This window comes from Molothrus aeneus, chromosome 1, assembly GCF_037042795.1.
Source record: "Molothrus aeneus isolate 106 chromosome 1, BPBGC_Maene_1.0, whole genome shotgun sequence".
In the NCBI taxonomy this organism is placed as follows: Eukaryota; Metazoa; Chordata; class Aves; order Passeriformes; family Icteridae; genus Molothrus; species Molothrus aeneus.
This window is the reverse complement of record NC_089646.1, coordinates 118,241,806-118,267,626: the sequence shown is the minus strand read 5'-3', so window position 1 is coordinate 118,267,626 and position 25,821 is coordinate 118,241,806. Positions and strand designations below refer to the sequence as shown.

At 43.1% G+C, this 25,821-nt stretch overlaps 2 protein-coding genes across 2 annotated transcripts; both read right to left on the bottom strand.

Annotated features, from left to right (window-relative positions):
• Positions 1-852: 852 nt before the first annotated feature.
• Positions 853-21,465, bottom strand: ADHFE1 (alcohol dehydrogenase iron containing 1). The gene is made up of 14 exons (XM_066563601.1): positions 21,374-21,465; positions 21,030-21,067; positions 18,079-18,122; positions 17,864-17,917; positions 16,651-16,805; positions 16,291-16,487; positions 15,808-15,885; positions 14,536-14,641; positions 13,146-13,298; positions 11,926-12,024; positions 10,903-10,981; positions 10,653-10,749; positions 7,271-7,428; positions 853-3,713 (listed from the first exon to the last, which is right to left on the bottom strand). Exons 1-14 carry the CDS (start codon positions 21,427-21,429, stop codon positions 3,630-3,632), a joined length of 1,398 nt encoding a protein of 465 aa, XP_066419698.1. The 5' UTR covers positions 21,430-21,465; the 3' UTR covers positions 853-3,629.
• Positions 21,466-24,155: 2,690 nt separating this feature from the next.
• RRS1 (ribosome biogenesis regulator 1 homolog) lies at positions 24,156-25,431 on the bottom strand. Its single transcript, XM_066563610.1, has one exon. It carries the CDS (start codon positions 25,370-25,372, stop codon positions 24,284-24,286), a length of 1,089 nt encoding a protein of 362 aa, XP_066419707.1. The 5' UTR covers positions 25,373-25,431; the 3' UTR covers positions 24,156-24,283.
• Positions 25,432-25,821: the final 390 nt, after the last annotated feature.

The window sequence follows — 25,821 nt, the reverse complement described above, 5'->3', positions numbered from 1 at the left end:
AGCTTGTGCAACACTGTGTGAGCCAGGGCTGCCGGAGACATCAGGAAAATGGTGGCATCACTTCCTGCATTCACTAGCTGGTGCTTGGATTTAAATCAAGTTCATTTTTATTTAGGAAGCACACAGGGATGGTTTGAGGAAAAATGGAGACCCTACCTTTATGTCCTCTGCACAGAGATGTTTAATGTGGCAATGGATTTATTTGGTTGGAGCTGTTGAATCTCAGGCACACTGCACGTGTCCTGGAGCGCAGTGATGCCTAAGCAGATTTACTCAGGGGTTATGGAAAGGACCTAGACAGAGCTTGGCTGTGTCCCTTAATCATTACTCTTCTCATCCATTTTTTCAGGTCTCAGGGAGATGGAAAGCCAACTACAAGACAGAAGATGACAGCCATGGCACAAGAGGGTGCAACAGGAATGATCATACAGCCTAACTTACACGTGGTTTCTTCCAAGTTTATTCACACAGGATGATGGTGAGAGTTTTTGAAGATTTAGCTATGTTAAGTACATATTTTTTCTTTTTTTCTCTTTTTAACTGCTGAGAAAATCAGCACTGGTATGGAAAGAGGCAAGGCAAATGAGGGGATGGACCAACGACTGTAACTACTGTAAATCCCAAGCAGCAATCCTGCAGGCTCTGCTTGTGAAATGAGTGAGTTTTTCATTTGGTACTCCAGATAACACTACACCTGCTGGTAAACTATTTTCACCAGCACTACATATGCACTTGTTCATACTTGCTCTCCAAAGCTAATCTAATAAATGCAAATGGACTAAGTGAGTGATCACAAGGGCCAGGTTTTGGGTTGTGTTTACCTGCACAGAGCTCAGAGAATACAGAGTTAAATGCTGCTCTAAAACAAGCTTTATTTTTGTTATTTGCATTTCAGCACAATCTAAACTAACAGATCCATCACAGAGGGTTTGAGTAGCACAGCAGTAACAGAAGCCACAAGAACAAGCCTCCCAGATTTCACACACATGCCCAACCACCACTGGGCACTCACAATTACAGTGTCACCCCAACTCCCCACAGAAATACCAGTACAGAGTAATTTGGTGATATAATACATGAAAAACCCCACATAGCTCTTTAGCTGTGAAAACTACCACTGCCCAGGAGCCAGGATGTGACACCCTGTCACATCATCACTATTTGAATGACAGCATTCTGGGGCAACTTGAGCTCTCTTGATTTTTCCTCAGAAAATCCCTACTAGTAACCAATAATTGGTGGTGGAGACTGAGGCCCATGAGACAAATTTTCACATGTAGCTGATGTCTGTGGGAGAGATTCCACAACCAGTTTAAGGCAGTTGAAGACCTTGATGCAGCCAAAGAGGTGAGGAAAACAGAAATGTCCCTTCTTACAGCACCATCTGCTTATGCTAGGTATAACATAAACCTCTTTGTCTCATCTGTAAAAATATGCGTATCAAGGGGGGTATGAGATTTATTTTATAAACCACCAGGAGCTGCAGGTTATCTGGTATAGGAAGTTGTGTGAGCTTCTGTCAGTTGAAAATGCAACCTGACAATAACAGCCATACTGGCATAAAAGGCAGATAAAAAGTGTCCTGGAAAAAGTTATCCTACTTCCCAAAGAATTCCCATCAAAGTGCTCTGCTGCAGTGATGAAATCACATGCTGCTCAGTTCCCCAGAGAGTATATTCCCCCCAAACACAGCAGGACTGCCATGAATTAGGCTCCTGGACAAAAAGATTGTCTCTTCATGAATCTGTATTGCTACCACAGATTGGAGAGAGACAGGAGTGGAAAGACAAAACAGGCCAAAAGTTTATACAGAACCATAGAATGGTTTGGGCTGGAAGAGATCTTAAAGATCTAGTTCTAAGCTCCCTGCCATGGGCAGGAACATCTTTCACTAGACTGGGTTCAGAGCCTCATCCAGCCTGACTCTGAACAACAGGGTTGGACAAAAAGTTTTGACAATTTTTTTTTCTAAATATGTCAGCTTTGCACAATATAATGAAATAAATCCCTTGCTATTACAACATCAGCCTTCATGACAGAGGTACTTGTGGGCAATTTCAGCAGAGGGGAAGGTTCAGAAGGACATGGAAATCACATGTGTATCACACAGTGGCAGTGCAGTCCTATGGCTGCCAAACCCCTTCTGATGCTAAAAACAGCCAGTATCCATCCACCTGCTTTAACAGCCCTGGAATGGATCCAGTGTCAATATCCAGCACACATCTGTCCTCAGATGCTAGGACAGCACTAGTTTGATCTGACAAATACACAAATGCAAAGGTGCAAGCATAGAGCCTCCTACTTCAACAGGGTGACTGAAAAGTGCTCCCTCCCCAGCAGAAAGGAATATGCACCCCAGAAGTCACAGGGCTCTTCCCTCATTTGTCTTGTGCTGTGGTAGCAGCATGAATCAGATGCTGAAAGAGTCCAACATGAAGCAGAATCTGATTTAAACAAACTGTACACACAACCACGTGGACTTTTTAAATAAAGGAAAATACTATTAAAATGTTAGTTTCCTTTCTCCCTGCCCCACTTCCCTTTCTCAGTTGACAGCCAACCAGCTGGTTAACTGCACGGAAGGTGCACGCTCCTTCCCACATTTAACCAGTGCTCCCCGTGGGGCTCTGTGCAGCCAAATGCTCACCACCTCTTTTTAATACTGAACCACAGCACACAGCCACTTCCTCAAGCTGGTGGCTGCACTCTGAGGGACAGCACCTGCAGGAGCTCAGCAGAAGCAATTGATGCTCAGCAGAAGCAATTGATTCACAGCAAAGCAAGATACAGTTGAGAGCTTCCTTCCACAGAACACAGCAGGAAGGGGGGATGTTGCCTTCAGACAGACAGAATGACCATGATGGATGCTGTCTTGCTATTATATGGTTCCTGTTGAGTGTGTGACCATGCTTTACTCTGGTTTTGCTCCTCTGAACAGCACCTCGTATAGAGCATAACAGGAAAGATAAATATATGACAATTATAGAGATTTTAAGAGGAAAGATAAATGTATGACAATATCTGTGAGAATTTTAACCCAAACCAAATTTCCAAGCATTCTTTTACAGACAGCTATGAAGTGTCCAGATTTTTCCTAATCAAACAATGAAAAAGCACCCCAGTTCAACAGCCTTCTTAGCAAAGCCAGATGGTAAAAAGATGATAAAGCAGAACAGAATACAGTAAGCTGATATTTTCTGCAGGGGACTTCCCCTCCCTAATTAAAAATGACCTTCATTATTTCTTAGCTAGCATGACTTTTTAAAACAAAACATGGATAATTTAAATAGAAGCATAATTTGCAAAATGGCTTGCAATATCCCTTGGAACATTTTTCCACCTTTGACCACCTCTGAAGCACAAAAAAGCCTTCAGTAATGCAAGAAATCTGCTCCAACTTTTATGCAAGTCAATGTCACTGACAACTGAGCAAGAAAGAAACCACAGTCAAGTCCTCACTTCAAAGCAGTGTTTAGTTAGAGATGAATTGTGTGACCTTTTGGCAGTGTACAATGGAACAGAAGTCAAAGTTACCCAAATTCTTCCATGCTCTAAACAAATTCAGTCCCGTATCTGTGAGAAACTACCTCTGTGTTAGAATAGACCACACTTTCCAAAACATGTTTAAGCTAATAAAGTTTCATGGAAGCCTCAAAGAGAGCAGATAAGTCTTCTTCTGTTTGGGGACGTGGTGATAGTTTAGTCACTCTCTCCTGCAAGATGAAAGAAAAACTGGATTATAAATGGATACCAGTAAAATTAATCAAACAGTAGGTGAACTACGTGTCTCTGTACTAATATCCTTCACAGAGAATAACAAAGTTTTGCAAAATAAGTAATCAAGTAATTAAATTGAAGCATCATCAACTGTACAGTACTTTCAAGAATATATAAGCTAAAATTCCCTGTAACTAAATACACAGAAGCAAGATCAGAATGCTGTTCAGTTTCTGAGACAAGCACAGCAAACATGGCCTTCTCCATCACAGATGTCAGTACACCGGAGGACATTATCCTGAGAAGATAGTCCATTTTAAAATTAATTTGCCAGCACTGAACTAGGAGTTGGAGTTTTAGGGACCAAGACTCTCAAAATACTACACCTCCCAAGGCCCAAGAGCTGCTGTAAATGGGCAGAATAAACAGCACCTGTAAGTCAGACTCTGAAAAAGAGACACAGCAAAGGCAAAGTATGAAACTGCTTAATAAACAGCCCCACACCTCAGAGTCAGAATACAAAGGAATTGTGGTCGGTCTTCATTTGGACACTGATTCAACAGAATGTTCAGGTGCTAAAGCCCCAGTGACTGCAATGAAACTCAGATATGTGCTTTAGTGCTCTGCTTGACAAAATAAGCACAAAGGCAGGGGATGCAATTCAGAAAAGCCCTGTGCTACTGAGGATGAGGAGCTGCATTAGTGTAGGTACCCAGTTACTGCAGGAACATTCAGCTGAAAGGGCTCAACATCAGTGTACTCATACTGGTCATGATTAGAACTTTCATGTTTTCAACAACCAATGATTTTAACTTTTACTGAAATACTGGGGAGAGTTAGAGATGTCTGCAAAGACAGAGTCCAGGCCCACACTAGGAGCACATTATCTTTAGATGAGGTCTCTTTGGGCAAGAAAGAGTTTCTTCTGCTGCAACCTGTTTCAACATCTCCCTTGTGGAAGATGCTGCCCTCCAGCTGTAAGTTCCCCCTTTTTTCACATGTGAACAGTGGATATCATTTGCTGAGGTCCTTGCCTGAGGCATGGAGTGGGATGCAGGGGAAGGGGCTCCCCAGTGCCCTGCCTGGGCAGGAGGCTCAGCTGAGCCCCCTGGAAGCAGGGTGATGCCACAGTACAGGTTCACAGCCGCGCGCTTCCCCCGGCGCGCGGGACGCGACTGTGGATGTGGTCACACGGCAAGCCAGGCCACCACACTGCCAAATCAACGTGAAACAGTGGTGAGAAGTCAGCTGTGAGGTATTCACAGCTCATAATCATGGTTAGCATGGCTTGTGAGGAGTCTGAGAAGTGCAGCTCTGTGTGCATAATTTTACCTACAGAAGATTCACTGGTGCATAAGTGGCAATCAAATGGTACCTCTCTCCCCATTGCTGACACCAGTGCTGCTACTCACAGAGATCCAGCCAAAGAGAAGACTAAGATTCTTCTATGCAGTTTTGAAACCAAATGGAAAATTCAGACAGCACCAGGGCAATAGTGTGTTGTTTTTTTTCAGACTCATAATATGCAAAATATGACAACACAGTGCTCAAGCATTCATAAATTCATCATATTAGGACCGTCTGGGCCAAAGCCAGTTTTGCAGCTCTGAGCACTGAGATGTCCAGATTTATCTGTAAAATCACACTGGGTGACAGGAGACAGCCAGCCTGACAGCCTGACAGACTGGAGCATTTCCCAGCTCTGGAGACAGAAGGCTGCAAACGGGTGCTCCTCCCGTGTGCCTGGACACAGAGGCACCATCACTACCTCTGCACAAGCTTGCTGATCTTTGCTGGTGCCCAGACAGCGAGGCCCTGGCTCCCTCAGTCTGACTCAGTGCATCCTGGTCCCGTGCCAAACCCAGCAGCTCCGGACTCATCACTGCCTCAGCCCCACTGTAGCTGCCTCTGGGATGTCTGCAGGGGGTGGGTGGACAGAGAACAGCCCTTCCACAATCTCTTATTTTCAGTGCCCCCATCTCCTCTCAAACACCACCACCCAGCCACCTTGAACTTTGAGACAGCATCTTCTTTGCTAGAATAACTGCTGTCTGTAAACAAGATCAACTTCAACAGCCTCACTTAGGAAGGGAAATAAAATTCTGTTTTAACTTCAAGTCTGTCCCAACAGAGCTCCCACCCCAAATCCCAACAGTCAGATTACATTCTGCCCTGCAGCCTGCACTTCATGGCATGGAATATACTTGGCAAACTTTTTAGTGCTATCACCACTGCACCACATTGCTTTCTTGATGTGAATGGGCCGTTGCTGTATTACAAAGCAAACCTACTGCAAGATGAAAAGCAAAAGAATTATACCAAAAAATAAACTATGGATTAACCCATGGGTACTAACAGATTGTTAAGGAACACTGATACATTCGCATCATGTTACATCTCATACAAAAAAATAAGGGCTGAGAAACTATTAGGTCATCTCATTTTACACAGTACAGTGAATCACCAATGCCATAAGAAGACAGAAAAAACCCTTCAACATCTTTTGGTGAAGAACCCTTCTCCAGCTATGCAAAACTTGCATTCAATGTTTGTTTTAAAGGAATGTGTTTATCAAAACAAACCCTCCAAATGCCCCATAACAATGCACAGGCATAACCTACTTCATGGGTGCTCAGAGACCTTAGTTTTCTTCCTGGCTTTGCCACTGCTGTTGAGTGTGATCCTCAATAGTTGCACCTTTGTGTCACTTTCTCAGGTATAAAATAGGAATATTAATATTTACAGTTAATGTAACTGTTCTAAGGTGCTCTGAGATTTATGAGTGAGAAGAACTATACAGGATCTGCTGTAAAAAGTGAATAACCTTTTGGCCTAAAAAATTTTCACTTTCTCCATAGTAATATTTCCCTTGCAACTTGGTGGGAACAAATACTAGGTTCATAGCATATGAATCAAACTGGTTTTTTACAAGGAAGACTCTGGATTTTGCTTTAAGAGTGGTGTGTTGCTTTTTGCAGTGTCTTTGTGGGCACTGAAACAATAAAGGGTACTACAAGTTTAATCTATATCATCCCAGGGGACCTTATTTCAAATTCTGATGGGGGTCAATGGAACAAAAAAGCCATCTGCGAAGAAAAATGCAACTTCTCAATATGGAAAGTTTAATGCAAAGTGAGTTTGATCATTCTTACCAGATAGCACTTGGTATTAAGGCTTTATCTATAGACCACCTGCACACATAATTAAGAGAGGTAGTTATGAAAAAAGCAGTATCTACTACAAAGATCACAGGCTTATGAAAAACATCCTCTTTTTAAAAACTGTAACATTAAAAAAAACCCCAAACCAAACACTTAGCCCTTTTTTTCTGTATCCATGTGAAAACTGCAGCATGCACTCCATCCCACTGAAAAGAAAAACCTAAGCTGTGGAGTGAAACAATATATAGTTGACTATCCATAATTTTCTCCATTTAAATAGTTTTCATGCAGGAATAGAAATAAAACTTGCTGGAAAAGAAGCACTTCTGATTTTTTTCCAAAATCTGTTCTATTTTATTTGACAAGAAAAACTGTTTTGCTCTCTGTCTTACCTGAGGCAGAGTGCCTTTGACTAATGCAGGGATGTCTGCTTTGGAATAACCAATTGCAGCCAAGCCATCATCAACATTCAGATCAAATAGGAATTTCCGGAGTGTGTCTGCCAAAATAAGCCCAGCATCTTTGATTCTGGCAGTGCGGATGTCAGCTCCTAAAATAAGACATAATGCCTTGACTGTAGGGTGGAGAGAGCAGAGGAAGCCTGTCCTGGACTTAATTTAATCATAATATCAGCTGAATACATATCCATACATAACAGCCACTGCCCTAAAAGCTACAAGAAGTAAAAAGAGGAATCAGTCCTCATTTTACAGTTGGAATGGTTTGTGAAAGGTGGAATAAAACAAGATCAGAGGCACGTTCACTGCTGCCAGAAAGACTAACTGCCACATGAGGTTAACTTCCTTTCCCTCTGTGCTCACAGGGAGAAGCACTTTTTAGTCTGACTAACTGCTGGGAGGAAAGCAGCTAATGCATGAACATCAGTGGTATTTATTTGTATGGACAGTGTGCCAAATGCTAACTTCATTTTAAGGTCTTGAGTTTGCTGACATCTAGAGGACTGTTCTGTTCAATTACACATTACCAGAGAGGACTACAGCATGTGGGCTGAAAAAGGCAGGAGACAGCAGGGCAGTGTTCAGCACGTTGAGTAAATTCTAAATTTATTGCTGTTTGAATATGTGCTGACTTGTGTAGGGTACTGTAGAGCTGAAGAGGAGGAACTGCTCTCTTTGAAACAACTACTGAACAGTAATGAAAACACCAACACAAAATGAAAGATTATAAATATTTCTTACGGAATAGCTCGTGTTCCCTTCTTCAATGAATGTTCAGGACTTACTTAAAAGTAATAATAAAAGTATGTCCAAACAGGAGACCCAAGTCCCTCCATATGATTTCTTTCAAAGTAACCCAAGCTAAATTGGTTCTCTGTGTGACCTCAGTGATGTTACAGCAGAACTATTTAAGGTCTAAGTGCCACACTGAGAGATGAGTAAGAGCAAGACATAGCTACAGGAAAAATATCTTCTGTGATCCTCACACAGCTCACTGTAACATTCAAAAGGAGTTAAGGGAATAGGAAACCTGCAAGCTCACTTGAAGAGCTCAGATATTCAGGTAGTAAGGCTGGCAGTAATGTAGTAAATAATGTCTGGGAAAAAAAGATAAATAAGATATGAGAGAGTCTTGTACAAAGTCTTGTGCTATTGGGGCCATGCCATGAAGTCTAAGTTTATCCGGGTTTTGCTGTGGAGGGGTAACTCCACAGCAAAAAGACATAAACCCTCTATTCAGATGGTAAAGTAAAAGGGAAATGCAGGAGGATAAAATATGACAGTAAATGTGGTTGGCGGTTTTAAAATATTACCATAGTTCTAGTACTTTCTTTTTGCTCAGCTTAAAAGATTCATCAGTCTTTAATTGCTCTTAGAAAATCTCTGGCCACATGCACACCTATTTCAACTGTCTAAGAATCCATCCAGGGAGGTATTGGATTTTTTCTGGCTGTACCCAAATTCACAGCTGTACATACACACAACATAACTATTTAGTAATCTGCTTCATGTCATAAAATACCTTCTTAGTCATTGCATTTGGCAACATGACAGATTTGAATCAGCTACTGTAGTCAGTTGGACTCTGGAGTGGACTCAGAAGTAAACACCCCAGATGGGAATTAATAAATTCGATCCCACGTGACGTGTTTTCAGCAGAATCCCTTTCCAGCAAGGCACACAATGACGTAGTTAAACTTTCTACTGAGAAAATTAACAGAACTTCTAGAGACAGAATTTATGGCAGAAGTTAATACCACAAAACCTAAGGGAACAGCTTTTCAGTCACTTGTTTTAAAATCAAGAGTCAGAGCTGAAAGTTTCTGATATGGTGTGCTGACCAGTTATCCAGACACATTTTGTTTCATTTTAGTTGTGTGTAATTGCTGTAGGAACACAGATATTTATTAGCTCAGTATATGACTCCAGCTGAGTTTGTGTTTTGGTTTTGACCATAAGCAGGACAGCACACGTTAGAGGAAGCCTGAACAACCTCACAGACCATTTACGAAATAAACAGAACTTTAACCCAATGTAGTTTTTCTGACCATGTTGTTTTGCACCCTCTATAAAATACTATAAAATATATAAAATACCATAAAATAATATAGTATATTTAAAATATTTATACTATATATAAAATACTATAAAATGTCTATATTAAAGTCCTATTCTTCTTGAGATCTCCAGTGCTTTGAGATTACTTCCACAAGCAAGTCATACATGTGACTGGACTGCTGTGACTTGCATACAGAAGGCTGACCATACAAGGGACTGAACACAAATTTTCCAAATAACAGGAGAGTTGACCTAACGACTTTTTCTCTACTCCCTGCACTGCTGTGCATGTGGCTGTGCCTGCTCCTTGGCCAGCATGTGTTTTAGCAGCAGTGTAGCTGCTAAACACAGCAAAACCTAGTGCACACAAAACCTAGTGCAGGCAAACCCCCTGACCTTAGACAAATAAATTAGCTCAGTGCAGAGCCATGCTGTCACAGCTAGAAGCTCTGAGACTACATCACTGGAATCTGGTTTATTACACACAGTCATGCTGGAGGTACAATAAAGAGCTATCCTTTCTCTTAGGACACCCTTTGGTGATGGGCTGTAACATAACAAGGCACTATATGACAAAATAACCTTTAAATGAGCTGTCAGCTTGCAACTGTCACTTTTATTCTGCTAAAAAGCAGAAAAGGCCATTTTGTTAATTAATCTCTTTTTAGCCATTACATATGTGTCCACAGAAAAGCAACTCCAGGAAAAGCTTTCCCTTGGCATCAGCCACTGAGAAATTCCAACACCTACAAACAAGCTTAGGCCTACATTAGAATGACCAAAACCCACAGCTGTGTGCCATGGAAAAAAGAGCAGGAGCGATTCAAAATATCACTGTTCTAAATCACTGCCACAACAGGGAATTTGTTAGGAAAAATACTTCCTTTTAGCCAGCAAATGCCCCTGAGTGCTGGTTCACTTTGTGGTAACTACTCTTCATAAAGTGACAAGAGTTGTGCCAATCACAGCTACTCTTTTTTAATTTGCAACAGACCTCCAGTTAATTTCAGCTGTCCACTTTTCTAGCCAAGAATCAGATTTCTCCAGCTTGCTCCTCTAATCACATCATACAATATCAAAATTCAGCATTATTCCATCTAATTTGCATGATATCTAATTCCACAATCTTGTTTTCTAAACTTAAACCCCTCCCAACAACCAATGACAATTGCTTGCACACAGCGTTTTTCAATCCCAAAATGTCATTTTGGAAAGAATTCCATTTGTACACGAGAACTGTACCCACAGATGTTCCTACCTAGAATCTCTGCAGCTTCTAAATGCCGCTCAGGATGTATCTGTGCTGTGAAAGCAAACACTGCTGGGGATGTCAGCACCACAGAAAGGCCATGAGGCTGGGGAAAAAAAAAAAAAAACCACAAGAAAAAAAGAATAAAACACATCAACAGGACATGTACTTTTAACTTCAATGGACTTTAATGCTCATTAATGACAGATAACAGATATTTGAAATGTATATTAAAAACCAAAAAATAAACAAGTTTTACCACTAAAGAGTGATCCACATTATAATCCTTTGGTTTGTAAGTTTTCACCAAACCAGAAATAGGGTAAGACATTCCATGGCTGGAACAGAGAGCAGAGAGAGAGTGGTTAGGGCAGCTCTCCTGGTATTTGGAAAATTTGTGTTCAGTCCCTTCTGTGGTCAGTTTTCAGTATGCAAGTCTCTTCAGTACAGATTCTCAGAAGGCATTGACAGGTATGATGTGGATATTAGGTACAGAAAACTCTCATCCCTCTGCACCTCAGGGACCTAGCTGGAAAAAACAGTACCTCCTTACTTTGTGAGTGTGAAGTTATATTACTTCACTGACTGAACTGAAAGATCTTCAGTTCCTAAAGTAATGTAAATATGCCAAAAATATCATAGTCTGCATACCTATGTGTTCACACTGTCTGAGAAAAAGAAAGTTTAATTTTGAGATATAATTATAAAAGTAGACTTGCTCACAGAAAAGGAATGAAAGGAAGGTCTCTGAAAAGAATGACTGCTAATAACTTCTGTACACAATTCACTTTTAGGCTTTGCTTCTTTGAGATTTTCATCCAAATGAAACTATATTACCTTGCAATATTAATTACAGCTCATTTCAGACTGCTGATTGCCTATCCCACAGACAAACTTACAGATAATTGCATCAGTTCAGGAAAAACTCAAGATTACATCATTGCTGTCTCACTGCGGAACAGCTGGCATGGAATCTAAGATTTTAAGTGTCATTGACTTTTTTACTCTTGTTTTTACTACCAAGGAAGGTAAAGACGGCTGTGTTTTGTAATTTTCACATGACTGGTTTTGAGTATCACAACCCAAGAATACACAATCTTTACACACATAGATGACAAGAGCCCATCAGTTTGTCACAACACACAGGTCCTTCAGCATCACAGGCCAGGCTACAATCCCTTACTCTACGTTCAGCAACAAGGGCAGCAACATCTTTAACAATCTGAAACAAACACTAGCTGTAAACTGACCTCAGATGGAGTTACTGTTTCTCTGTACTCACCAGAGATGAACACCAGCATTGCCAAAGCCAATCCCAGCAAAAGCACTTGCCAGGTGCATGTTGGCTCTTGCTTCACGGTCTTCAGGGTTTCTGATGGCTCTGTGCACCATGGAGGCAAATGGTACCAATGAATTTTCACAAACAGATTGGTGATTCAGGAGGGAGAAGGGAGAAAGGACTTCTTTATGGACAGATATACAAAAAATCTAAAAGATAAACTGAGATTAAAATGGTGGAAATGGAATCAAGCCATGCTTCGGTAAAAGAACAAGGCTGCATCTGGATCACTTATGTAGATCATACTGGTTCACTGAAGGGCAAGCTTCCTTTCACTTTTCCAAAAACCAAGTAAATAGAGTGGATTTAACCATATTCAATTCAGTGGTGAATCAAAAAATTCTAGTTAGAATGTTTGGTAATTCTGTGTATGGCTCCAGGATCACTCCAGCTTTCTCACCATCTCATTAGGTGGTGCTCTAGACCCCACCACCTGTGTGGGATGAAGACAGGATTCCCTGGCTTCCTGTGCCTCAGGATCCCTTTGAAGTTTGACAGTAAGGAGAAAATGTCTCATGAATAGATTCCAAAGGAACAAAAACCATTTTGACTCACCAGGTACTGTGAAAAAATTTTTCAAAAAAACCCCACATTGATCTTTAATAGAAGTGCAAATGGTATGCAAAAGCTGTAAAGAGGCTAAAACTTTATTGACAGGGATCAACACCAATTCCCAGCTAAGGCAATACCTATTCTAAATTGAAGGTCTTTAAGAATGAGAACGCTTGCAATAAATGCATACTTTTGCACATTCGTAAGTGTATATCTTAATTTACACTGAAGGCCACAGAAGTAACATCAGCAGTATTTTATTCAGTTTGTTACATATACCCCTTATTCTGTCTTAGAAAGGAGGTTCTTGAAAAAAAAGATAAGTAAATTCTGCTCCCATATTAACTGAACAACTTGAAATACCTTTAACTGAGGACTTCAAGAATAGATTCACAGAGGCATTAAAAAGCTACCTCCTCAAAACAAACTACTAATCCAAATTTTATCTGAAAAATATTTTGCTTTATTTAATAAAAATCCAGGGTAGAAAACAAAAGCTTAATGTTGCAGCTTGCCTCATTCTAGCCTAAAATTTCCATTCTTGCAGGCCCCCGCTTTGGGGCATTGTGTACTGAGCACCCTGCAGGGGGGATGGCTGTTAAGTGTGTTACCTTTTCAGGTACTTAGCGACAATTCTCAGAGCGTGCAGAGCCCAGACGTCGCTGATGGGGTTGCTGCCTTGGTAGGCCGGGCGCTCGATGGGGTTGGAGGGGCAGGGGCTGCGCTGGTGGTAAGGGAGAGCAGTGTACGACTCCAGGGCATGGCTAACAGAAAGATGGAGAAATCAATTACTTAAGGGAGAGAGCTCTCTTTCACTGCCCTGCTGTCCTTTGAATGCAGGTTCTTTTTTATTTCTGGTGTCCAATGGTTGCTGAAACAAGAAATACAATCTCACAGACAGTGGAAGAATGCTGGGCCAGCACCTCCACAGCACTTCCTCTCCAACACACACACAGAAGGCAATCTAAACACAGTCCCTTTCTATCAGCTCACACCTGCTAAAAGCCTGGTTGGATGCACCAGCACCTGTAGTGTTTCTCACTGAAGAGGGCTGTGCATGTGCAATGAGTGCATTTCCTTTCTGTAGGACAGGAACCATAATAGACTTTAGCACTGGAAACTTCATAGGGTACTTTTCTTCTAGAAGTACTGACCTTAAAAAAATTATGGGTGATATTTAAGCTATGTGGAATTGCCAAGAGTCTCATCTCCCACACACTCATGTATCTGACCACATAAAGAAGAGGCACTGCCTATATGACTCTATTAAGATGAACAAAACTACAGACAAACCAGTTTTATTAATGAACAAATGCCTTTTTTCCATTACAGACATTGCAGGCCAGGGTCCTTCACCACACTTGAGAAGTCACAGTTTCATTACATATCTATTACTTTAATATACATAGCACCCAGAAGCAAAGTAAACTGTGGCTCTCCAAATAGAAATACCAATGTATTTTATGCAGTTAAGCTGTTGGTTTGAGATGAATAAAATTTTGTGCCGAGTAAAAAGCAAACTATGAGATTGGTTCTGAAGATGACCATAGCTGGATGAAGACCTGCTGGTGTCTCACAAGCTTTTATGAATTTTTATTGACACATCATGGCTTTTGTTGGAAAATTCTTATTCTTTATTCCCTGCAATGTCTGTGATTTATGATAAATGCTATTACAAATGTGATTAATCATCTATCTCCATGATCCCTTAAAAAGGGACACCTGGACTCTCTTCCCTGACAAAAGCTATTCTGGAAGCAAAGAGTTTCTCCAGTGCAATGCAAAAACATTCAAATTTCTGCAAAAGCAGGATTTGTTTCCATACATTCTGAGGGAGGCAGTGAAACTAAGGAAGAGGAAAGTCTGACAGAACTCAACAAGACTAGCAAACAGAAAAAAAGATAATCCTCTTGTGCCCTCAAAATACATTTTTCTACAATCATCAAAGTAAAAATACAAAATTTAAATAAATTCATGTAGCAGCTTATGCAGAAAACTCACCAAAGCACATCAAAGCCACTGTTGGCCACTATTCGTTCAGGCATAGACAGTGTGTGTAAAGGATCAATGATCCCTAACGTGGGCTTAATGGCTCTTGAAGCAATACCTGCAATGTGCAAAGGGAGGAAGATCAGTTAAAGATGTTTTGCAACAAATATACAAATAGGACAAGTTAAGCTTAATGTTCAAAACATGACAATAAGGAGAGAAAAAATATTTGAAACTATGAACATAAAAGCAAAGAGAGAGAAGGGAGGGTTGAGAGTATTTATGAATGTAAACTGATGATGAAGTCTCTCTAAAAGAATTACATGATTTGAGACTTTTGCCTGAAGTGGATTATACCAGACAATGTTCTCTCCCTGTTTGCAACCCTCCCTGAGCAGCCTTGCAAGATATCTGTGGCATCTGCAGTATTCTTAGATTTGCATCTTCTGTGGACAGGCAGAAGGCAAAACTGGTTTGTACCTGCAATCAATTGTTATTGCCAGTTGCTGTCTTCAGCATCTGTAATAACCATGCCCTTGTATTTCGGTTAAGGGCACAAAGATGTAGCTCTGAGAGAGACAGACAGACAGGCAGACTGACTGACTACATATAGACTAGAAAACTCTTGAGCTATTGTCTCCTTAGCACACCCATCTGGGTCCTGAGTTCTGCAGACTGTGTGGTGTATAAAATCCACATGTTTAGAAGCAAAACCTTAAACAGCTGTGAAGCTCAAGACGACATTTTAGCCTTAATCTTTATTTGCCAGGGATGAAAAGGCCAAAGGAAGACAGTGTCCCTCACTTGCTCAGCATCCCATGCCTGAGGTTTCCAAAGTCAGGAAAAGGAACATTTGGTTGCAATTACACAACAAAGAAACAGAAGTCTTAAAAGTAGAAAGAAAAATACAGAGGAAATAAGGAACAGTTGGTTGACCCTGAATATAAGTGGAAATTTCCTTTGCAATTAACATTTTCTGCCATTTAAGGACTTGAAAGATTTTAGTTTCCTGTTTTGCCTTCAAACTATAATCCACTGTATTACATAGGTATTTGATTATGTTAATAAGATATAAATTTAATTCAATGAGGAAATTTTTAAGCTTTTAAAATTTGCCTGTGGCTGTTGAATCAAACGAAATGACACCTGAAATGACATGCAGCATCCTTTCCTTTCAAGGCAGGGAAATAACAAAGACATGGGAAAAGCAGTTGTCTTGAATAACACATAGAAACCCCCACAAAACAAACAAAAAAACCCCAAAACAAAGCACCAAAACCTCACCAGTTTTAACTTTTAGTTCTTTGAAGTCAAAAATGGCAACACCAGTGGTTTCACTTCCAGTGCCAGATGTTGTAGGAACTTAAAAGGAAGAATGGAGATAACAACAAATAATAAGAAATATATAATACTGCAATTTAAATAATAAAACCACAATAGTAACACCACCCAAAATACAGGGCCCAGGAAATCTTGGAGGTATCCCTGATCCAAAGCCAAGAGATCAAAGGGAAACTGCTACTTTGATCTCTTTTCTCAGTAAAGGAGTCTAGCTGAGCTAAACAAGACAAAGTAAGGATAAAACCTCTGATTTTACCTCCACTGAATTAAACAGCAAAATGACTTCTGAATACAACTAGAGGGGAAGTTAGCCCAAAGGAAGCTGAAACAGCCACAGTAAACTGATTTCAGTAGAAGTATCAGGGAGTGTAGAATGCCTCACCTTCCCCTTGCCCCAACTCTCCACACACTCTCCTCATCCTTTACCTGCAATGAGTGGCTTGAGGGGCACAGTGACCGGCTTCCCTTTCCCAATAGGAGCATTGACATAATCCAGGAATTCTGATGAAGGGCTGGCTGCATACAGGTTGGCAGCTTTGCAGGTGTCTATCACAGACCCACCTCCAACAGCAACATAGGCATCAAACTCTCCCTTTTTAGCAAATTGGATGGCATCCAGGAAACTTAGGACACAAGAAAGATTTTCCAATTAGTCATGGTAAAACCAGTACACAGGGAAACTAACTATTAAGACCAGCACGCAGGCCACAAGGAGGTGTTCAAAAAGCCATATGAAGTCCTGTAAAGGCCTAGTTGGAGAAATGCACTGTCAGAAGCAAATTGTACCTTTGGTCTGTCGGCTCCACACGGACATTATCATATATTTGAAAGTTTATACCATATTTTGCCAAGGAGTTTAATACTGCATTTACAGGAGGGAGTTTGGAGAGGTTTTTATCTGTCATCAAACAAATTCTTCTAGCACCAAGATTCTGCAGGTCCTATAATAATGAATAAAAAAACAAACAACTGGTATAAAATCACACACTTCACTATTTAAGCACTAATCCAAATCAACTGAACCATTTGATAATAATAAAACCCTGACTTAAAAATAATTGGTTATTGCAAAATTTTTAAAACCATATCCACTGAAAAAAAAAGAGCATTAACCACACACATGTAGAATAGAGAAAGCAGAATAAAATTTTAAAATATTTTTTCCTAAGTTCCTGTGGGAATAAAAAAGGCCTTTTCACAGATTGCCTCCATTAACTGCCCACCAAAGCACAGCATTAAAATATTAAAAATGCAATACTGGATATTTATTTATTATTGATGAAAAATCAAAATGAGGTGGCAAAAGGAAGAAAAACAATGCTACATCCTATTGTATAGCTAAGTTGTCACAATAGCTATACAATACGTATAAATTATTCTAGTGGTGTTTAAAGACAGGTTCTGTCTAATTTCATTTACAGTCTGACTATAATTTTACTTCACAAATTTTCAAATAAAAAAGAGATCTATTAATGCTAGAAATGCCAAAAATGAGGAAAAATGATAAATGAAAAAAGCCAATGATAAAAGCACACTGGAACAATGTACTCAGGTGAACCATCTCCCACTACTGAAACAAAAATTCTACACTTACACAGGGCAAGGTGAGAGCTGAATGAATATCTAGCTAATTTAATAGAGTCTCTGATTGAGTTAATGAGAGCTAGAAAGATGAAAGCAGTCTTGAGAAAATCCTGGTGAGTCAGCAGGATTCAAAATTTTTTTCTGAAATAAATTCCCGGTCAGAGAAAAACATTGTTGCATACTTGTAGCAAAGTACCAATGACTCAATTATCCCCTGAGCTGCATTTCATATACCAGAGCACCACTGATGCACCAGGCTTCTGTTCTTCAACCAACAGTATGCTCCGACCTTTGTGCACTGATACATTGGACCACACCATATATAAGCTTTCCTTTATTAAGTAGATTTATAGCACTGGCAGCCCATCAGAAAATAACTTTTTGCCAGGGATGCACTCACACCATAGCAGCTTACCATGCCAATCTCTTTTGTGACTCCTTCTCCATATCGGATGTTTGAAATGGCCATCTATAAAAAAAAAACATTTCTTTTTCTCAACAAAAATGGCATCTGGCCCTACTCATCCAAATATTTACATTGATAATGTAAATATTTGTTAAGTGCCGTATTTGTCAAGAAGTATTGTTTGTACAGCTTTTAAATGAAACATATTTTATTATTAAATCTACCTCAAATGCATAGTCTGTACTCCCCAGGGTGGGCCGTTCAGGAACTGGAATGGAAATATAACAGTAGAATTAGGAAAAATAACTTATTTCATTCTGTTTCTCAGCTCTAGAGTTGACAGATTCCCTTGCTTTTAGCATCACTAACATATTTCCACAGGTCATCTCAGCCTGTCTGGATAACAGTCACCCATTTCACTCCTTGCTGTTCATGAGATTAATGATCCAAGTACTTGATCTGACTCATATAATTCAACAAAACAAGTGTGTTTTTCAAGAATTAAGTATTTTTTATAAAAACTGAATGAATTAGCAGGAAGGTTGCATGAGAGTTTGTTTGCAGTCTACAAAGACGAGAACATCATATAAAAAAGTAGAACTGAGTATGTGTGGAGCATTCAGGCTGCTACATACAAGCTGAGACGTGCTAGAAATGCAGCCCCTATAATGCAGGGGCAACATAACCTTTGGAACAAAGACAAATTCATGAGACATCTTCTTTATGTACCTGGATAGAGAACACCTTATGTATGCATGGGAGCAATACTAACAGGTGTTTACACTTCTTTTTACTTCTGCCTGGTCCTGAACGTGCAGGTGAAACAGAATTATTTGCTATAAAATTACCACGTGTACTGCTAATAATAAATAAGAGTCAGTGTGTTAATATTAACTTTAATTAGAAGATATTTATAAGGACAGTATTTCAGTCATAGCTTCTCTCTGCCATGTCATTTTTGCATGGATTATCACAAAACTCAATTTCTGGTGTATTCTAATTTTGCCATAGAGTGAAGCAAACTGCATCAAGTGAAATTGCCCATTCTTCTCCAAGAAAAGACCAGGCAAAGCACTCTGCTCTTCCTGCTGTAGGCATGCCTTACGTCTGCTATATTAATTGAAAATACGCAATTTGGATTCTGATCCAAGGAGTGAAACCATGATAATGAGGCTTGCAGACATGCTGGGGTGCACTGAAGCACTGACCCACAACAGTAACAGATAGATGTATTAAAGCCCTTTATGTACTTTCTATTCAAGCACAGGCCAGCTGCTATCGGCTCCTTCATTGCCACCTCTTGTCAGGCTGTACATGTTTGACCTCTCCTGGAGCTGGAGTCTGCTGTACTTTCAGTCATTAATTTGACAGGCTAAGGACATGTCCAAACCATTTACTCTCTTGCTTTCTGATAGTACAATAGACACCCTGCTGTAACATTCTTGAAACAAACTTAACTTTCAGGATGAATTTTACTGAGTTCAAAAATTGTACTATTTCCTTGAACACTGCCAAGGAGTGGCAGTGTTCAAGGAAATAGTACAATTTTTGTACTAAAAAAACCCAAAGAAGTTTGGGGTTTTTTCAGCTCTAGTCACTGTTCAATCATTTCCCACTATTTAGAGATTTACTGAATTGATATCATCTTGCTATGCTATAGACTCTATTGCTGCCTAAAACTTTCAGAGAGGGTTCTTAACTCAGGCTTCAGTTTGGCAAGAGCTTAGTTTAAATTGACTGAGTAGGTCACCAAGCAGACAAGCAAAAGAACAAAATTCTATTTCTCAGCTGCACTGTCTTGCTGTATGGATTGTCTTGGGCAAAACAAGTATCTGAACATAGAAATAGTTTTTCCATATGTAAAATGACAATGTCAATTCTTTAGGAAGTGTTCTAAGCATGTGAAATCATGCTACTTAGAGTTACACATTACTGAAATTATTGCCCAAACCACTAATATTTAGTGGATCTGGAGACTTACCAACAATCTGGAGACTGACAGATACTTATTCTCCTAGCCTCCCTACAGCCCATGCAAACAGAAGCTCCTCCTAGGGTGACTGGGGTAAGTCAGCGCAGCTCCCCTGCTCACAGTCCACAATCCTGGCTAAGTGAGCTGCGTTCTTGGGACTGACTGTATAAAAACCCGGTGGAGATTTTATTCCCCAGGTCAACACACACCTTTGTGAAAGGCTACTTTTTATCCATATCTTCCTGTTTCTTTTCTGGTGCAACACGTGTGCATCCAAAAGCAGATCGAAAGTTGAGATGGTTCAGGTGATGACAGCCAGAGCAAAGTTCAGATCAAAGAACTGGCCCCACGGTATGGGGAGGGAGGGGACAGGAGGCAGTAACTGTGGTTTATGTGTGTGAAAAATGTGTATTTTATGACTGGCTTTTCGCAAATATTAAAGTGAATGTTATATATGTTGTGTTAGAAAGTGATGCTGTATTAATTCTCTTAAGTAGTGTGTTAAATACAGTTTTAGGTTATAAAAAAAAGTTAAAATAGAAACTATGCTATGTAGGATACTTTTTTAAAGAAAGGACTTGCAGCAAGGTAGCCGCCACAGGACACCTAAATCTTTCGGAGAAAAAGAATTTATTGCCTTCTTATAAGAAGAAATGAACTTCTTCCCACCTTGAAGGCGCTGTTGGGATTCAGAGGAAGAAGTTGACGATGACCAGACAGAATCCTGTCTTTGAATGGAATTTATGCATCATGTATGAAGTGTATGAATATGCAACAGGCTATTGCTTTTAAGGGTTAATCCTTTGTTAAAGGGAGTCCTTTTTCGGGCTCATGCTGCCTAGAAAAGGATACCCGGATGTCTGTAACTCTTTGTCTCTATTGTCTCATTTTGTCCTAATTCAATTTGTCCAAATTATTATAGGTCTAATTATATTACTATTTTTATAACCATTTTATTACTATTAAACTTTTAAAATTTTAAAAACAAGTGATTGGCGTTTTTTACATGTGGGAGCAGTGACTCTCTCCAACAATAACCACTAGCACTGTACAGCTGCAAAATAACAGGTTGTTTATCTTCTTCTTTAGATTGTTCCTTCCCAGCTGTTACCTGCACCCTCTGCCCAGGTTGCACGGATACATACAGCCCTCTGCAGGGCCACGGCCTACGGAATTATTTTGGAGAAACAAATTAAGTCTTACCTTGGGAATAAGTGTGGCCATGGCTCGGGCACCGACAACTAGTTAAAATGTTAAAAAAAAAAAAAAGTTATGGTTAAAAGGGGAAAACTAAAGCAGAAAACTAAAGCTTTACGTCCTAGAAGTCTCCTGTAAGCACCCCTTCCAAGGGCCTGCAGCTGAACCCGCCGGTGTGCAGCGGGAGCGGGCACGGGAGGGTTCGCAGGGGCGGAGCGGCCGCTGCTTTTCGCGTCCCGGCCGCGGGCCCGGTCCCGGGAGGGACCCCCGTGAGGGACCCCGTGAAGGACCCCGTGAGGGACCCGGGAGGGCCCCGGCGGTACCCCCGCGCCCCGTGCCGCCGCACTCACGCCGCCCGCTCCAGCTGCCGCAGCAGGCGGGACACCCGCGCCCGCCCCGCTGCCATCGCCCGGATCTGGGACGGCCGGGAACGGGGAACGGGGCCCGGCACGGGGCCGGGGCCGGGCCGGCGGCAGCGCCTCCTCCCGGGAAAGCCCGGGACAGCCCAGCACACGACTGTCCCAAACAGGGACTCGCAGGCTCAGGGGAAATGTGTCCGCATTCAGCACCCCCAGCCCACGGCCCTAAGGTCAGCGTGGTCGACACCCAACTCAGGCCTGTTTTAAGGCAAGCAGAATCTGCTTGCTAAAACGGCACAGAATGCCAGTGAAGAGCGACTAAAATCTAATTAGGACTGAGTGCTTGTTGTGTATTTGTCACAGAAAAATACTGAAAGTAATGGAATTGCAAAGTGAAAATAATAAAAACCCCCCCATGGTCCTGAAATGAGGTGAACTACTTTTCTGACTCTTCAGTCGTGCCCAGTGACAGGACAAGGAGGAATGGTCTAAACTAAAACACAAAAAGCTGCACCTCAGCATGAGGAATTTCTTCACACTGAGGGTGGCAGAGCACTGCAACAGGCTGCCCAGGGAGGTCGTGGAGTCTCCTGTCACCCTGTTCCTGTAAGTTCTTCTAAGCCTTCTGATGTTTACATTTTTGTAATGGAGTTTCTCAGGCACTTTTCTTGTAAATAATGATTGTTTTGCATTCCTTTCTGGAGGAGGAGAGAATTGATGGATTGTTGGTTTGACCAGTGTGGTTGGAGAGGTGGCAATTTCATCCTCCAATCCATTGTCACTTTTGAAGTTCTATTAATATCGGAGTTCAGAAATAAACTGCCCCTTTTTTGCCTTGGACATCTCAAGAGTGTGTCATTAATTTCGTGTTCTATTGCGAGTCTCCCTCTCTGGAGACATTCAAAATCCACTTAGAAATGTTCCTGTGTCACCTGCTCTAGGCAACCCTGACTTGGCAGGGGCCTTGGACAAGATGATCTCTAGAGGTCCCTTCCAACCATGACAATTCTGTAATTCTATGAAATCACAGTAAATTACAGTGCAGGATGGATCAAAATTTTGTAACCAAATTTTTAAGCTTTAAGCTATGTTGCTTAGCTGCCAGCAGTCATATACCGGTACTGAGCAAAGGAAATATTGGATTCTGACAAAAAAAGTATAATTTTTCTAATGTAACAGATAGAAGTATTTTGCCTTTGCAAATTCTTTGTGTCTTACTAGATGATCTTTAAGGTCCCTTCCATCCCACATCATTCAATGATTCTATGAGCAGATCAGGTGAGCCTAAACTCAGGATTTTGTAAGGTGCTGAGCTTGGGAAAGCAGGTTAGTGATCTGCTCAGGCCCCTACATGAAGCTGCAAAACCTTTATTCACTTGTGAGAGCTAGAAAGTGGCAACACCACTGGAGCACCTGCAGCTCTGCTCAGATGACCACTTTGCTGCTGGAGATGAACACACTTCATGGGATTTTAGTGGAGAAAACTGACCAGTAGCCTTGTGAGCAGCACAGAATTCTCATCAGATATTTGTATGGGAAAAAGAGCCCTTCTCTGTGGCTGAGCGTGTACAAGGTGTGCCCTATGGAAATGCCTGGAAGATCAGAGGTCTGGAATGTCTCTCTGTTGGTAACAGAGGGTTGTGCCCACAAGACCAGTCCTGCCACTGACAGAACCAAAGCATCCTGCAGTGCTGCAGACAGCTCAGCACACGGGCAAGAAGCACTAGAGAGGCAAAGAACACACCTTGTGCAAGGCTCATAGGCTGGGCAGTGGTCAGTCCATCAATGCTACTCAAGCTCCAAGGTATACATACCCCTTCTGCCCACAGCAGCTCCCCTACACAAAGGATTTGCTTTCTGATGCTTTTTACTGAAGCTGCCATCCTAACTGAAGTGCTACAGAACAAGAAGAAAACTGTTTAAGTCACCCAGCTTTTTCAAAAACTTGCAGCGAGGCATTACAGTATCATTAACCACTAAAAATATCAAAGTTTGAAAACATTATTTAACTGAGATTACTGAAACTTGGTTTACTAACTTTTTACTAGGGAACAGCATCTTCCCTGTAGCTAAGCCACACATTGAGACAGTTGATTTTTCTTTTTTCTATTTCAAGTGTACATGTGACACTACAAAGTTCAAGAGTAATGGGAAGAAGTCTGAGAGAATTTCTACTACCTGCTCTCAAACTGCTAGGTAAGCACTGTAAGATTATTTCTATAAAATGATGGATTACTGTTACTACAAGGAGAAATTTAGGTTTTAACCTGTACAATACAAACATTTTTCTGCTGAACTCAGTGGCTGGTCAGCAGCTTTGACTTCCTTTTTTCATCAACAAAACACTGTAGAAAATATGTACAATTTCTTAGGCCCTGCAATAAATCTTTTAGTAAGTTTCCATGTTCCTTGTGTAACTGAACCTGAATAACACAGAGCTGAGCGGCATAAACTGACTCACAGAGCAAGAGCTCCACCGTCAGGCCACTTTCTCAGGGCAGAGAGCAGCAGCCACATCCTTTAACTGCTATTCCATCAAAACTCCAGGTCACATCTGCGGTCCAGTTCCAGCTACCTGAAAACAGCTTTGCTCAGCTTTTGTCCTGGCAGAAATGCTGCAACTGCGAAGCAACATCACCTGTGAAACAAGTCACTGTGACATCCCCAGAGTGGGAGGAACCGGGACACCCTTCTCCCTTCACAGGACACCGATTTCCCTTGGATGGAGAACACAGCCCTCCTTCTCTACCAGCTAAGACCCAAACGCAGGATGTTTTAGAAATGTCAGAATGCATTTATTGACAGATACGTGTGTGAACAGAGCACCGGGCAGGAGGCTGGCAGCGACAGTCCCTTCCCACGCCTCGGTGGGCATCCCCAGCCCGTGCCGCACACTGTCCCTCACGCCTTCTTTCTCCTGCCCCCGCCGGTGCCCCCGCCCGCAGGCTTCTGCTGCTGCGGCTGCCGCCGGGCTCCGCTCTTCTTGCCGCTGCGCCCGGGCCGCTGCTGCCGCCGGCCGCGCTTGCCACGCTTCGACTGCTTCTTGCCCTTGTTGGCAGCGGCCGCCTCGGCTTCCTCCGCCCGCAGCTGCTTGTTGACGGCGCGGGTGATGTCGAGCACCGGCTTCTTGCTGCCCATGTCCCGCAGCAGCTCCAGCTGCCGGCTGCGCTCGGCCGCCAGGTTGCCCAGCAGCGGCTGGAAGCGGCGCTTCTTGCCGCCGCTGCGGGATGGCGGCTCCGCCGGCTCCTTGGGCAGGCGCGGCTGGAAGCGGCCGAGCGAGGCGGTGGAGACGCGGGCCACGCGGGCCACCCGCCGCAGCTCGTCGCGGTCCTGGTGGCCGGTGGGGTGCAGGGGCGCGGCGGGCACGGCGCTGCCGGCGCGGTGAGCTCGGGCCAGGTTGCGCAGCCGGTTCAGCTCGTTCCGAGCCACCCGCTCCCGCTTCTCCCGCCGCAGCCGGGCGAACTGGTCCTCCTCGGGGTCGGCGCCCGCCGGCACCTCCGCCAGCCAGGCGCGGGACGGGTCTCCGCCCGCCCGCTTGTAGCCCCACCGCCGCCGCCACTCCTTGGCCTGCTCGTCCCACACCAGCGAGGTTTTCTTCTTGCGGCGGATGCCCTTCAGCCGCGCGAACTGCTCCCAGCGCGTCGGCGGCCGCGGCTTCGGCGCCGGCTTCTCCCGCGGCAGGCGGAACGTGGGCTCGGGCAGCTGCGCCACCAGCGGGCCCCCGGCGCCGCCGGCGCGCTCGGCCGGCAGCTCCCAGAGCCGGGACACGAGCAGCTGCGTGTTGTCGCGGGCCAGCGCCCGCAGCAGCGCCTCCCGCCGCGGGCCGGCCCCGCGCAGCGCCGCCGCCGGAGGGGGGTTACGGTCCACGGCCAGCAAATTGCCCAGGTCGTACTCCAGCTCCAGCTCCTTTTCCACCGTGATGCTCCGCCGCTTCTCCGCCTCCTGCTCCTCGGCGGCCGCCAGCACCGCCTCCACCCGCACGGCCGCCATGGCAGCGGCTCCACGTGCGAGCGGCGCCGCCGCTGCCCCGGAGCGCGGCAAAGCTCCGCCGGGTCAGCGCGCCGGAACCGCCGCGCCCGGAACCGCTGTGCCCCGGGGGCGGGACGGGCGCAAGGCCCGCCGGGAGATGTAGTCCCGTCGCGCCGGCCCGCCAGGGGGAGCCGTGGTTCCCCGCAACCCGCCCCGCGGCTGCCGGACACGCGGTGTGTCAGGGGAGCCCTGGTCTGCCAGGGGATTCCCGGCCTGCCAGGGGACCCCCGGTCTGCCAGGAGACCCGCCGCCGTGGCTTGTGGGCATGCACTTCCAGTCACAGAATCACAGAATGAATTCGGCTCGAAAAGCCCTCTGAGCACATCAGGTCCAAACTGTGACCAAACATCACCATGTCTACTAGACCACGAAACTGAAGCGACGTCCAGTCTTTCATTAAAAACCTTTAG